This window comes from Lonchura striata, chromosome 29 (assembly GCF_046129695.1).
Source record: "Lonchura striata isolate bLonStr1 chromosome 29, bLonStr1.mat, whole genome shotgun sequence".
Lineage (NCBI taxonomy): Eukaryota > Metazoa > Chordata > Aves > Passeriformes > Estrildidae > Lonchura > Lonchura striata.
In genome coordinates this window covers 6575121-6588843 of record NC_134631.1, presented here as the reverse complement: position 1 = coordinate 6588843, position 13723 = coordinate 6575121, and the positions used below count along the sequence as shown (strand labels likewise).

The following is a 13723-nucleotide window of genomic DNA, read 5'->3' as shown; positions in this document are numbered from 1 at the left end:
CACAAAAATCAGACAACTCGCATTTTATGATCAACCTATTAACAAGAAATGTTTAAAATAGTTTAAGACAATCCTTTTAAAGCACTCATATAACATTAGTAACAATCACTACTTATCATTACTTACAAAAACTTAACAATCACTATTTATCGTATTATCTATAAAACTTAAAAATCACTATTACTTATATTGTTATCTATAAAAACCCAAAGACAGAGATTACAAACTCAATACTAAAATTCCATCAGATGACATTTTCTTAACTCTTTGTTTTCAGAGACATTTTTGGTAATTAAATCATTACTAACATTTCTATCTTTATACAGTGATTTTTATCCATATCATATTTGAAATAACATTGATTCACATAATGTTCATCCTTCTTGGTATCTTGGAAAACACTCGGTCCTGGTGTACTTTTTCATTACGTCTCTGACTCTTGTAAGAAATTGGGAAGATGCTGTTGAAATTTTTGCTGTAGTGTTGCGATCCCGCCACCGGTGGCGCTGCTGCTCTCGGCGTTGTCGCTGCCATGGCAACCAGGACTGTGCCGCCATCTCCGCCGCCATTGCTGGGCGCTGCGGGGAGATGAGGGGCGGCGCCGCCTCGCTCCCGTCCTTGTTGTGTCACCTTGTGGATGGGAGAAGAGACACCCCCGCCACGGCCGCGCCCCGCCTGCTCCGGCTCCAGCGCGGCTGAGCCCCAGGAACGCCCCTCTCCCCCCTTGCGCTGCTGCTCGGCAGCAAGGAGCCTTCCGTCTCTCGGCTGATGTCCGCTCCGCCCCGGGCTCGCCTCCGGCTCGGTGCTGGCCGGCCCCGCTCTGTCTGGCCCCGCGCCCGCTCCGTTCTACCTGATCCCCGTTCACACAAAGTGAATTTGGGATCCCAGTCCCGTTGCATAAAGCAATTTGGATCTCAATTTCCAGCACCTCAATGCTACTAGTGTCTATGGGAGGTACAGGCATTTCAGAAGCAGAGATGGGAACGGGAAAATTTGTGAGAACCGGAGGGTTTGGCTCACTGGAGAGAAGCGAGGGTTTACATTCCTTATTTTTCTCCAGAGCTGTCCGTATCACTTCCACCGCCCTCTTTTCTGCCTGACACATTAACAATTCGTTATCAACCACACTCCAAAGTTTACTCATTTTCTTGCCCGGTTTATCCTCATCTAACACTAATTCCCACAACTTATCCCTATATCTTCTCCATTCTGAAAGTTCATGAACACTATGGGGGTTAATGAAAAAGCCGTAAGACTCAGCATGATGCAATAGCGAAGGGAGATCCTTATCTAAGTCAATCCCCCTAATCTGCCTTTTTCTAAGAGAAGCACTAAATAAATCATATGCTGCTTGCCTTTCCATGATTACGTCGGTACCATTGCTGGCTCCTTCAGGCTTCGGCAGCACGTATCGGCTGAGCCCGCTTCTACGGTCACTCAGGGCGCGGAGCAGAGCGTTTCGCCTCTTCTCTTTATTTTCGCCGTCCTTCCAGCTGCAGGACCCGAACCCCAACGCAGCACCTCTCTCGCCTTAGGCTTGGATCAGGTCCCTGCTTTCGGGAGCCAGTTGTTGGAGGGATGCCGCGGGAGACAAGACTCATGATATCATGATCATCAAGTCTCAGTTTATTGTAACAGATTACACAGTTTATATATGTTCGTTAATTAGCTCATACATATTGCAAAAGCCAAGCTCATGATTGGTTGCTACGTGACTTGTACTATTATCTTAAAAGTATCTTTGTGATCGATACTTGCCTGTCCAGCTGGCCTTGCAGTTAGAACAGCTTAGTACCCCTTTGTTCTCTATCTATTTCTACATACCAAGCAGTTTCAATATCCTGCTTTCTGCACACCATCTACTCTTCAGGGTCATGCAAACTTTGCAGCAGTCACGTAGCCCTCCCTATTTGGATTAATTTTACAGTATCATGTCCCCTGTTGTACAACCATTCCTCTGTCAGGCTCTCTTCACATCTCACCCCCCAGAAGATGTGTGGCTCATCCCACACCTCTGTACCTGCCCCTAAAACATCAGTGTCTGTAACCCCATTGGCCCATGCCTTATCCCAGCCCACCTAGGAGCCCCTGATAAGGGGGCTCCGAGAAGCCATGCGGCCGCTTGGAACCTCTTCCCGCTCTTGGAACTTCTCCCCTCTCTTAGAACTTCCTCCCCTCTTAGAACCTCTCCCTCCCCCCCTGGAGCTTCCCCTCTCCTAAACCCTCCTTTTGTCTCTCCCCTCCCCTGCCCTCTTAATCCCGGCCACATGCTACGCCTGAGAGCACGAGGCTCGGACCTTCCTGCACCCCCAATAAACCTCTTTCCCCAAGAGCAACCTTCAGAGATCTCTGCCTCCCTCCACCCACACCGTGCTGGAGCGTGGTCATCCCGCATTTAGGTCCCTGGGCTATTTGTTTATTGAGTTGAAAAGACTAAAGTGGTTTCAGTGGTATAATATACACATCGCTTGTCAGGTTGAGATCAAAGCAGCTTTAGCTATAAGAGAATAGAAGATGTCTGCACTTGGCAAACTCTTATTTTTCCTCCACGTATGCTGTACATTCATCAAAGAGCATCTTCACAAGTCATACTTTCAGCTGTCAGCCACTCCTAAAACTATTGCAGCTGCCTTCCTTTCTTCCTCAAAAAGATAGAATGGGGCTTTTTTCAGCCCCAGCCATCCTTCTCACTGTGCAGAGATAGGGACTGTGCAGTGCCATACAAGTTCCTCAGCCTGGGGACAGGTGCTCATTCTCTCCTGCCCCCAATGGTGTGAGTAACAAACTTGCAAGCAGGAGTCACTAACAGAAGCAGGTGTCTCTCACTTTTTTTCTTTTTCTCTCTTTTTTTTTGTTGTCACTTTCCAGTATTCTGTGAGCAATAAAAATCCTTAAATATTTGCAGGGGAAACTAAATTTTTTGTTCTTGTTTTTGCTTGACTAAAAATCTGGGGGTTTGCCAAGATACAGATCAAACCAACAGCAATCACTGTCAGTGGTATTTTTTTCCATGTTGAAAAAGTTTAACAATTAAATTCCATCATTTACTCTGACATGTTGAGATATCAGTCACTATTGCATGGGCCAAGCACTTATTCTGGATTATATCTCCCAGTTATATAACCAAGTATTCCTTCAGTACGATGGTCTTTTTGCTAAAAGATTTGATGTTCCATAGAAGATGCAATTACTGTACAGAGTTTGTGCATAAAAAGAAAAATCCTCAATCTCTGACATATGTATAGAGCTGACAAAGGAAAGAAATTCAGTATCAGAGCTGGGTAAAATGGCTCATGGTTCAAGTGGTTGTTTTTAATGCTTTTAATAAAAAAATCCTCTGCTGTTGTTTTTAAATACATGTAGTCAAATCTGGAAATTTGAGCATAAGAACATAATGTAGCCACAGTAGGATAATGGACTGAAAAAAATAACCACTGAAAAGACTGAATAAAAAATAAACACTCCCCACTTTGTCCCCAAATTTTTCTGGAATTGTTTAAAGCTAAAAACTACAAAACCAAAATTTACAGAGCTATTTTTTCTGAAGTGTGGACTATACAGTAGTGATAATGAAAATGAGAACAAGCCTCCTGGGATGGTTGTGCTACTTTGCCCTGCCAGATACAGAAACATTTCTATACTTTAAGTATTTTATGTTGTTTTAAATTTTATTTCATTTCTAGGGAACAACAGTACCTCAGGTCATTTTGATGTCAGATTGTATTTCACATCATTTCTGTATGAGGTGCATTTCTTTTCTTTGGATACTTCAGGAAAACATTATGAGGAGCCTGAAAATTGATTATATGAGCTGTGGTCAGGATGCAGCCTTACATCATGAGCACTAAACTTTCCTTGCCAGCAACAATTAAAATATGTAAACCAGTATTTTAAAGAGTTTGAGTTGAATGGTGATGACTTTAAATGGCTTTTTAAAGATGGTGACAAAAGTACTTATGGGTATTTTCCCCTATACTCATACAATTCTGTGTCTTTAATGCACTGTAATCATAATAAATATTTCCAGAACTGAAGAAACAGAGCCTGAGAGCTTGTCCATCCTAGAAGTTTCTATTGTTCTCATAAATTTTTCTCTACAATTATCTCTTCTCTTGGAAACACTGTGACATAACCATGCTGCCATAATAAGCATAAGCAGTAGAAATCAAATTCAGAGCTACACAACTTATTTTACAAGGAGAACAGATAATGAAATGGTAAGTAGTGTCAATATACATTAATGGAAAAAATTGCCTAAGCCCTGCATGACTCTGAAAGAGCAAGCTTTCCAGTTATTTTCGAATATTCTGATCCACATGGAAAATGCAGAGAAGTCCTATTTTGCAGGGCTGATTTGCTTCGTATGTGAGCCATAGCAAGGTCAGAATCCTTGGAAGGACACTGCTTCTTACCTCAAGATTTCTGTGAGCTTCTGCCTTGCTTCTGGCTTGGAAGACCTTGAAAGGCAAAGAAAGAAGAGGAAACCAGTGCACTTTTAACCAGGGGTGACTGAAGAGATTAAATCGCTGCCCACTGGCCATGCTTCACAGAGCACAAAGCGAAGATTGACTGCCCATGACGACATTTGAACCTTGTGTCATTGCTGTGAATCCTCCTGGGTGTACCTTGCTCCTTAGACTGAAGGCACTGTCATTGAGCAAGCTGGGGGTTAAAGCAGCCTTTTTATTTTGGATAGTAATTCACTAATACTTGGGGACTGAGAGGATTTGGGTTGCAGTACTTATTACAGCCTATTTCTGCCTTGGTGGAAGGAGGTGAGAAGTACAGAGTACCTGAAGCAAGGAAGAATTGAGATATGCCAAAGAACCAAAAAGCTTGATTGGCCACCTAGAGCAAATCTTTGTGGGCTTTAGGAAACTGTGGGGTGGCTGCTCTCACCTGCTTCATGACTGGCCTTTCTTTTCCTGCATATTATTTTCATTTCTACTGTTTGTATTGTTTTTTCTTGCACTTTGCTCCTTACTATGAATTAGTATGCTGCTCAAAGCTAAATATCAGCCAAATTGATAAAGATAGGTTATTTATATCTTCTCAGGATTTAAATGCCACAGAAAAAGTTGGGGGACTTGAGCAGATCAAGCAATGTTTTACCCTGCAGCCCCATGCAAGTGACTAACTGCTTTAATGGCAGGTACATTGACAGCTTTAGTTTGGATATGGAGGGAAAATAGATTGTTTTTTGGAAGACACTGCTACTTTACTCAAATTTGCTACACTACAGCTCAAGGGTTAGAGCACACCTAGACAGTGTGACCATGCTGTAACTATCACTGTGTTCATTTGTAGTTTTTTACTCAGAAGTTGAAGCTTCTTCTTCTTCCTTTAATTAGCTGCCTCTATCAGGACCTGTTTTGTTTTCTGCTATAAATGGTGGGTCAAATAAAAAGAAGGACAGATTTCAGGCAATTTGAGAAATTTTTCTTCTTTTATTATTTCTTCACACATATATATGTAGATATTGCTGAAGGGCAGCTATTACTGAAGGGTAGCTCAATCTTTTAGGACTAAATTGTTCCCTAGGAGTTGTAAAAGTGACTGTGTAAAGAAAACTTCAGCAATCTTTCCAAAGATTGCTAAAAAAATTCAGGAGTACTCTGCTGCAAAATTTCAGGCATTTCAGGGCATTTTCACTTCAAACTTCAAGCATTTCTATGGAAATGCTCAAGAGACAGCATACTTAATATATCCAACATCTCTGTTTGCAAAGAGTCTATTTCAGATAGAGGTATAGGAAGGACATTCTCAAAGATATAGAGGGTTACGTACAAAGAATGACGCATTTCAGGCAATTTGAAAAACTTAACTTCTTTTATTAGTTTCTCAAACATAGATATTCAAGTATTGTTTAAAAGCAGACAAGCAACTGGGGGAATTCTCTAAACTAAGGGTAATTCTCTAAACTAAGGGTTTAAACTAATCTAGTCTAAACTCTATTTCTCTACACTAAGGGTAGCTTTGCAAAATAGTTATATACTGCCAACACTAAAGGGCCTCTGGAATGAATGCTAAGAAACAAGTCTAATTAAAACTACAACTCACTAAATAACTACATTAAGTCCCTGATAGGCTAGGTTGCTGTCTTCGAGGTATTCCAAGCAACCTCCATCAGCTTCACTGTTGTTCTTCTGCAAGGATGTGCAGGTGGAGCCAGTTTCTGCCTCCTTGACTTAGGCAACAGCACTGTTGCAAATGGAAGGTGAAGGGCAAGGCCACTCATGGAAGTGTCTGCACAACGAAACCATGTGCTGCAGCATCTTCCTTTCACAGGAGCAGGAAAGCAGCTTCAGGATTGCCACGGACAAATACAACAATCACAAAGAGTCGACGTCACAGCAATCAGCTGTGAACTTCTCCATCAGAGCTTTGTGCAGGGAATTCTTCTCAGTGTTGGAGAGCATCATCCAGAGGTGAAAGTGCAGCTGAGCATAAGCCTCCATTGCCTTTCTGTGGGCATCTGGATCTCGGGCCAGGTACTCAAAGAGGTTGAGTGGCTCAACCTTTTGCATTGCTGGCGGCAAGCTGATCTCTGCAGGAAGCTTCTCGTTGCCTAGAACAAAATGGTCCAGGTGTTTCCATTTCAGGCAGAGCTGCATGTATGCCATGATGTCCCACAGCCGCAGTGGAAATTCCTTCCTGCGCCAGTAGACCAGCGGTAAGATGTTTAACACATGCATGACCAGAGTCTTCCAGTTAGAGTTGGAAAAACCTGTTCCGCTCAGCATGCAGGTGAAGAGCTGCAGGTATTTCAGGTGCAACCTCTTACATGGTATCTGCCTGGCAATGTGCTGGAAGAATTTTGCCTCCGCCACAGCGAATGTCTCAGGCCATGCTGTTCTTGTGAGGATGTTGGCCTTGGCGGGCTGACTGCTCACAAGGTTACCGGAGTTGCCTTTCTGGGCCTCTAAGGGCTGGTTGACCACAAAGATGTCATAGTCCCCTTGGCACACCCAAAAAAGCATCTCCACCGACAGGGTCCTCTTGCCTCTGCTCAGCTGGAATTGGCAGGACCGGCTGCAGAGCTGAAACACCATGTGCCAAGAGTATGACTGAGGCACATGCAGCCACGAGCATCTCACCATCTGGAAGAACCAGCGGGAGGTTTTCTCCACATCCAGGTAGGAGCCGGTGCAGAGTGTCTCCAGGAGGCTGCGCTGCTGCTTCCGCCGCAGCTCCTCCTGCGAGTGGTGCAGGAGGCACAACAGCTTCTCGCCCAGCTGCTCGCTCTCACACGTGCACACCAGCTCCACACGGACGCTGAAGGTCCTTGCTGCCGTCTGCCCTGCACTGCTTGGCTCTAGGTGGAAGGTGTGCCCTGGTGGGATTCAGTGGGACCAGCACACGGTACACCCCATCCCACTCATGGGGGCTCCAGCCCTCAAAGGCACTGCCCACCCCGATGGCTACTCGAGGCACCGGATCAAAGCTATTGCTCACGCTGTACACAAAGACACGCGTGAAGCTCTCCATCAGCTCAGCTGTCACTGAGCAGCCTCTCTCCAGGTCCTCCACAGGCCACTCTATACCATCCATTAAAAGGATGTCCTTCTCATTCCCAGCATCTTGGGTGTCTTCTCTGTTTTCAATTCCACCACTGGCATTTTCTTCCCTGCCACCATCACTGCCACCTTTTTCACTGGCAGCCACATTACCTTGTTCCTCTTCTTGTCTATCATTATTCTTGTTTCCCTCCACATTCACATCAGCCTGTTATTCATCCTTGTTTCTATCATTGCCATCTTCTGCTATCACATCCTTATTTACTTCCTCAGGTGCAGGAAAACCACTATGGGCAATTTCATTCCCACATTGATTGCTATCTTCCTGCCCAGTCCAGTCTTTACTTCTTTGGTCATTGGCACGTCTGCTTTCCTGCACCTTCACATCCATGTATTCTTCTGTTCCATCTACATTGTCTTCACCTTCATTTACATCAGTGTTTTTGCCTGCCTTTATAGTAACACTATTGTTTTTTTCTTCATTTCCTTCTCCTTCTTCCTTTCCAGTGTCCTTGTCTTGGTCCACCTGTACATCCTTAGTTTTTTCTTTATTTGCTTCTCTAGATTTTCTTTATTTCCAGCAACATTGCCAGGTTCTTCTTCATTTCCTTCAGTGGTAGTGTCTCCTGGCATATCCCCATCACTCTGTTCTTCTTTCTTTAAGTGATAGCCATTGTTGACATCGCTGTCTTCCTTCACATCATAATTGCCACTGTTGACATCGCTGTCCTCCTTTATCTTCACATCATAATTGTCTTCAGTGGCATCATCCTTGTTGCCATCATCTGCAGCCACAGGACTGCCTTCTCTGTCATCTTCAGTGCCGCTGTTTTCTGCCTCCAGAGTCATATCTCTGTCTTCTTCACCTTCCTCTGGATCAGCGGTGTCTTCTTCCTGTTCAGTTATTCTCTCATCTCCCAAGGTCTTGCGGGAGCTCTGGTCCTTGCTGCTGCTGCTGGCCTCACAGCTCCTTCTCCTGCAGCCCAGCCACAGGCCCAAGAGGAGCAGGATGCCAGCAAGAACCCAGAATGGCCACTGCTGCAGGGCACCAAAGACCATGGCTCCCCAGCCCTCATCCTGCTGCTGCAGGGGCCCCTGCTCCAGCTCCTGCATCAGCCGGGCCATCTCACGCTCCAGCAGCTCCTGACGCTCCCGCATTCTCTGGTGCGTGGCCTCATCCAGCCCATCCCCAGCTGGCTGGGGGTACTGGATCAGGCTTTGCACAAGCACAAACAGCAGTGACAGTAAAGCCATGGTCTGCAGGAGGACACACAGGAGGGGCTCAGTGGGGCCGGAATGGAGACAGTGAGGGGCAGGAGCGGCAGGGATGTGGTGGCAGGAAGGAAAGGGCCCCCGGCAGCTGGCAAGGCTGCACCACTGCCCCGTGCGCCCCGCGCCCCCAGCAAGGCGCTGCGCCCGGCGCTGGGCCCTGGAGACGGGGCAGCCCCAGGGACCGGCGCTCCTGTCCCAGCCCTCCTCCAGCCCCCTCTCCCCTCTGCTGTGTACTCACCGCTTGCCGAGGCTCTACTGGGGCAGCGGCACCGGCCTGGGGCCTTTTATAGTTGCCCCCATTGTGACACGGCCCCTGTGCTGTCACAGAGTCCAGAGCGCATCACAGGCCAGCCCCGCCCGCCATCCCAGCCCGGTCATGGAACTCATCATGGCCCCGATGCAGAGAAGAAAGGAACTGAAGTCTTTTTTTGCGTTTCAGGCTCTCTTATGTAGTTTGTCTCACAGCCACACAGCACTCCCCCTACCCCAGACTGGATGTGAGACTTCAAAAGGTGATGCATGTCATCTGCATCCTGTTCTGTTCAGCGCTTGAGACAAAACACCCCAACACCTCTTTCTGCTGCTGCTGGAAGGGGCAGATGAGATGGCTTGAGCTATGCTTGTAGGAAGCTACCAAAACAGTAATAGCCTCTTCAGCTGCACACTCACTAGGCAGAGGAATTTACCTCAAGGCACATGTTGGACCTGAAGGCACATCTGGAAGTGAAAAAGCATCTTGAGAAAAAATATCTGCATTTAGTCTCAGAGGAAGAATTTGAGCCACCTCAGAGCATTTCTGTTTTGTTCTATAATTGTGGGGTTGGCGGCTTTTTTTTTTTTTCTTTTTTTTTGAGGGCATAATAATTGTAATAAACACTACCAAATGTGAATTTCCCCTCTCCCTTCTTTGATGGAAGACAAGCAATGAAAAAGTGGCAATTGCTCTTTCTCTGCATCTTACTCCAACATTTGCAGTTATTAAAATTTGTATCTTCTTTTCACTAGTCCATCAGTTTGAGGTGATGTCTGCAAATGAATAATAATTTTTCTTACCACTGTATCCTCAGCTTTAAGAGGATTCTCTCCCTTTCATATTCAGATCTTTCATTTTCTGCTTTATGCATCCTTTAAAGACCAGAAGCCTTTTCCCTCTGCTTTTTAATTTACTTCGGAAAAGCACATTAATTAAACAGTTACATTTGGTTGGTTGAAGGTTGTCCATGATATTTACTTAGCTGGGGTTTATCTGGCTGTCAGAATAACTCACTGGAGAGATCACAATTTTATAACAATGCTGGTCAACCAATGTGACCTTCAACAGGACCACCTGTGGTGAACCTTGTGAGCCCGCCTGTGGCACTCATCCCTGCCTTTTCTGGCATGATTTTATATGCTACTGCACCTCAGGCACACAGTATGTAACTTCTGTCAAGCCTTCAAGACACTAGAAGTGTGATTCTGGAAATGCTGATAAATATAAAAGATACGACTCAGAGATAGCCATGTTACCTCTTCTTCTAAGGTTTCCAGGCCTGTAAACGAGGAGGGACAGGAACAACCAGACAATAAATTTATGGAACACTGAAAAGGTCAAGATATTGTAATATGCTGTATTGCACTGAATCTATGGGATATTAAAATTCAGATGGTTCATTCCTAGAAAATATTTGCAGTTGCACAAATAGACAAGCACAGATTTCCACCATGGTGGCAATTACACAAACAAATGGATCTACTCCAATTACAGTTCGAGACAAACATCTTTGTGTGAGCTTCTTTGGAGCTTTTATATTTGGAGTACTGAGTTGTTCCACTCAAGCAGAGGAACTTAACCTGATACCAGGGATGGAAGGCTTCTTCCCTTCTTCTTTCTCATAAACAAAATGATGAGAAAACATTAACAGTCAGATCAACCTCTGCTAACCTTTTAACTTCAGCTGTTGATATGATTAAGTCAGGAGCCTCTGTTAGACTATTTTTACCTCTTATTTTCTTTCTCTCCTTTCTGATCCTTAATTTGCACTTGACATTTCAATTGATTTGTTGGGCTAAGGAATTTTGCCACTATTAGCTTTACTTTGACAAACCTCTCTTATTTTAGCATAGAGGGTCCCAGAAATTTAGCTAGGAGCCATTTTGACATAAGGGAAAGATGAGGTTTCTGGTCTATGTGACCCTGTACATTTTACAGGCTTTTGAGGAAAAACTCCTTTTCTACAGGATGCAATTTCTAAACCTCTGGACATTGCTAGTCTAATCGACCCTAAGTGGTGACCAACATTTTTTAAATCCTTATCAAACTCTGGACCTGCAGCTACAACTGAGGCTGCAGCAGGAACACATGGAGCAGAAAGGATATTATATGTATCTCGCAGAAAATAGTCTTCTCAGTACATCCCTCCTCTCAGTGCTTGCTTATATTAAGCACTGAAAGTCACAGTTCTCTATACAGAGCAGAACCTGACTATTTAGAAAGGAAATAATTTAGCCAGCTAACCCAGACAGAGAATTGAGGCATTACTTCAGGAGAAATGAGGAAGGTGATGTCTGCCATTAGTCTTCAGTTACAAGAAGAAATAAATCCTGTCCCAAATTAAAGCAAGAGTTGCAGACCTCTTGCATTGCGTCTACAAACAAAGTTGAAAGAGTATTCTGGCAAGAGCTTCTGAATTTAAATAAAGAAATGACACAGGTCACGTGAGAACCAAAGAATGGAAACATTAATAAAGGAAGCAAAACCCTGTCCATGTCACTCCAAGATGTCTTCTGATATCCATGGCAGAATGGTGAATTTGACAGAAACATTTATGTCTGCCAGGCAGATATCCAGTTATAGGAAAAAATTCTGTTTGTCTATGAAAACGCAGTTTTCAGTAAAAAAGATGAAAACTAATTTTGAATGTATATAAACAATACAAAATCATTCTTCAGGATATCTTTATGTATCAGGAGGCACATCTTTTATAACACTTTTATTGCTATATTTGTGAATAACTGTTTTGCAGTGCTATTTTAACTCAAATAATTAAGCTTTCCTTCTGTTTTATGTTTAAAAGTTTGGGGGTTGGGGTTTTTTGGCATTTGGAAGCAAGTCAACTGGAGAGCATTTTCTGTGCCATCTGAGGCCAAAAGTAACAGCATGGAGTCAGAGAAGGCCATTCAGCAGGCAATTTGTATCCTCAGTTGGGTATCCCTTCTGTAGAATGCAGCTGGTATAAACTATACAGGGTCTGGGGCTACAGAAACAGCAGAAATTAAGAAAGTGAATTTTCTAGAAAAGCTTGAAGTATAGAAAACTTTGAGCATGCTGTTAAAGAAGTTGTGAGTTTGGTTCAGGGGACTGCAGAGTTGATCCCTTCTTCAGTCATATTTCAATTGTTAATACAAGAGGAAATAGATCTTTTGATCACTTTTTCCTGTTAACAATCTGTTTTTAAACACTTCTTATAGATTGTTTTGCACTCATAGTATGATAAAAAACACAATTCTTGAAAAATTCAGCTACATGTGAAAATTAGATTTGGAAAAAATGGTGCTTCTTTACAAGTGTTGAAGTAGTTCTCTCTTCTTTGAGTAACTCCAGCTTTAGAGGAGGTATTTGAAAGTTACTAGTGAATCATACCTATGTCCTTCACCATTCTAAACAGACATCTGCACTTTGAGCCACTTTGGAAGCCTCAGCTGTTATGTGCAGTGCCTTCTCCATAAATAGCCAAAAGTTAGGGTGCTGGAGACTCCATCTTCACTGAGAAAATCCATTCTAAAACTTGCTGAAACTATTACTATCTAATCCCCAGCTTCTAAAGGTGTTTCTTTTTATCCCCATTCATTCTTTGTACCCAGCCTGAGCTCTGGGGGTGCCAGGGTTTCTGGAGGTCCCATTTGTATTCCTAAAGCTGCCATAACCCCCTGGAGGAACTCTCCTGCAAAATTAGTTCTGCTCTCTGAGTCTATGGCTTCCACAGTCCCTTTTATTGGAATGATGTCTTTTAGAAATGCCTTAGTAAGTGATCCAGTGGTTGCTGAGCAGTCAGAATTGCTTTTGCCCCCCTGTTAGGTGAGATGGGGTCACCAGAAGATATTGAAGCCTTCCTGCTCAGGGCATTTCAGTGCCAGGCTCTTATGAGCACACACAGCTGTGCCGGTTGAGCTGACCATGGGGGTAACCTGCGCTTTGTCTGATTCCCTTTCCTCAATAACAGCGTGTCTTGGAACTCTCTTCCCTTCTGCTGCCCTTGAAGAGCCATCCACAAAGACATTTTCTGCCTCAGGCCAGGCAATGTCTCCTGAATCTCCCCCAGGCTGGGTCTGGAGCTGTGTCACTTGAATGCAGTGCTGGGTTTCTTCCCAGCCCCTCTGTGGGCTGTTCAAACAGGAGGCTGGGTTAAACCCTTCCCCTGTCCTCAGTTCTGAATCCTCCTGTGCCACTGAACAAGTTTCACACTGTAATAACCGAGCACTGCTCATCCATTGCGAGGCTCTTTTGGTTATCAAAGCTTGAACTTGATGGCAGACTGGAACAGTTGGAGATCCTGTTGTCATCAGGTTTTGGGCCTTGGTTCCCGCTGAAGCTGTGGCTGCACAATTCTGCAGACTATGAGGCCACTGTGGCCACTGGGTGAAACATTTTGGCCCAAGGATTCCTTTGGCATGGCCCTGTTGAACATTCACCTACAATTCCAATTTCTTTTCTGAGTCTGGAAGAGACAGAGCTGAGGCATCAATATTTTTGGTTGTTCATTTTCTCAAGTTTTGCTCTCTTTCTCCTGTCTATACCACAGCATGGAGGCTGTCTGAGGTTAAAAAGCCCTACAATGTTCTGGCTGGAACAGAGAATCCTCAATCCAGGCTGTGTAATTCCCTATTTATCCTCAAAATTGTCTCAGCTCCTTTTTGGTCCAGGGAAATGTTACTTCTGAGATTGCCCAGTGCCT

The 13723-nt window shown here is 44.3% G+C and overlaps 2 protein-coding genes across 2 annotated transcripts in view; one reads left to right on the top strand and one right to left on the bottom strand.

Annotated features, from left to right (window-relative positions):
• LOC144247626 (uncharacterized) overlaps positions 1-13723 on the top strand; it is a 552118-nt gene that overhangs the window by 200710 nt on the left and 337685 nt on the right. The window lies entirely within an intron of this gene.
• On the bottom strand, positions 6333-9487 carry LOC144247607 (uncharacterized). The gene is given in 5 exon segments (XM_077788898.1): positions 6333-7341; positions 7343-8043; positions 8103-8472; positions 8554-8774; positions 9476-9487. Coding segments are annotated over 5 exon segments (2313 nt in total).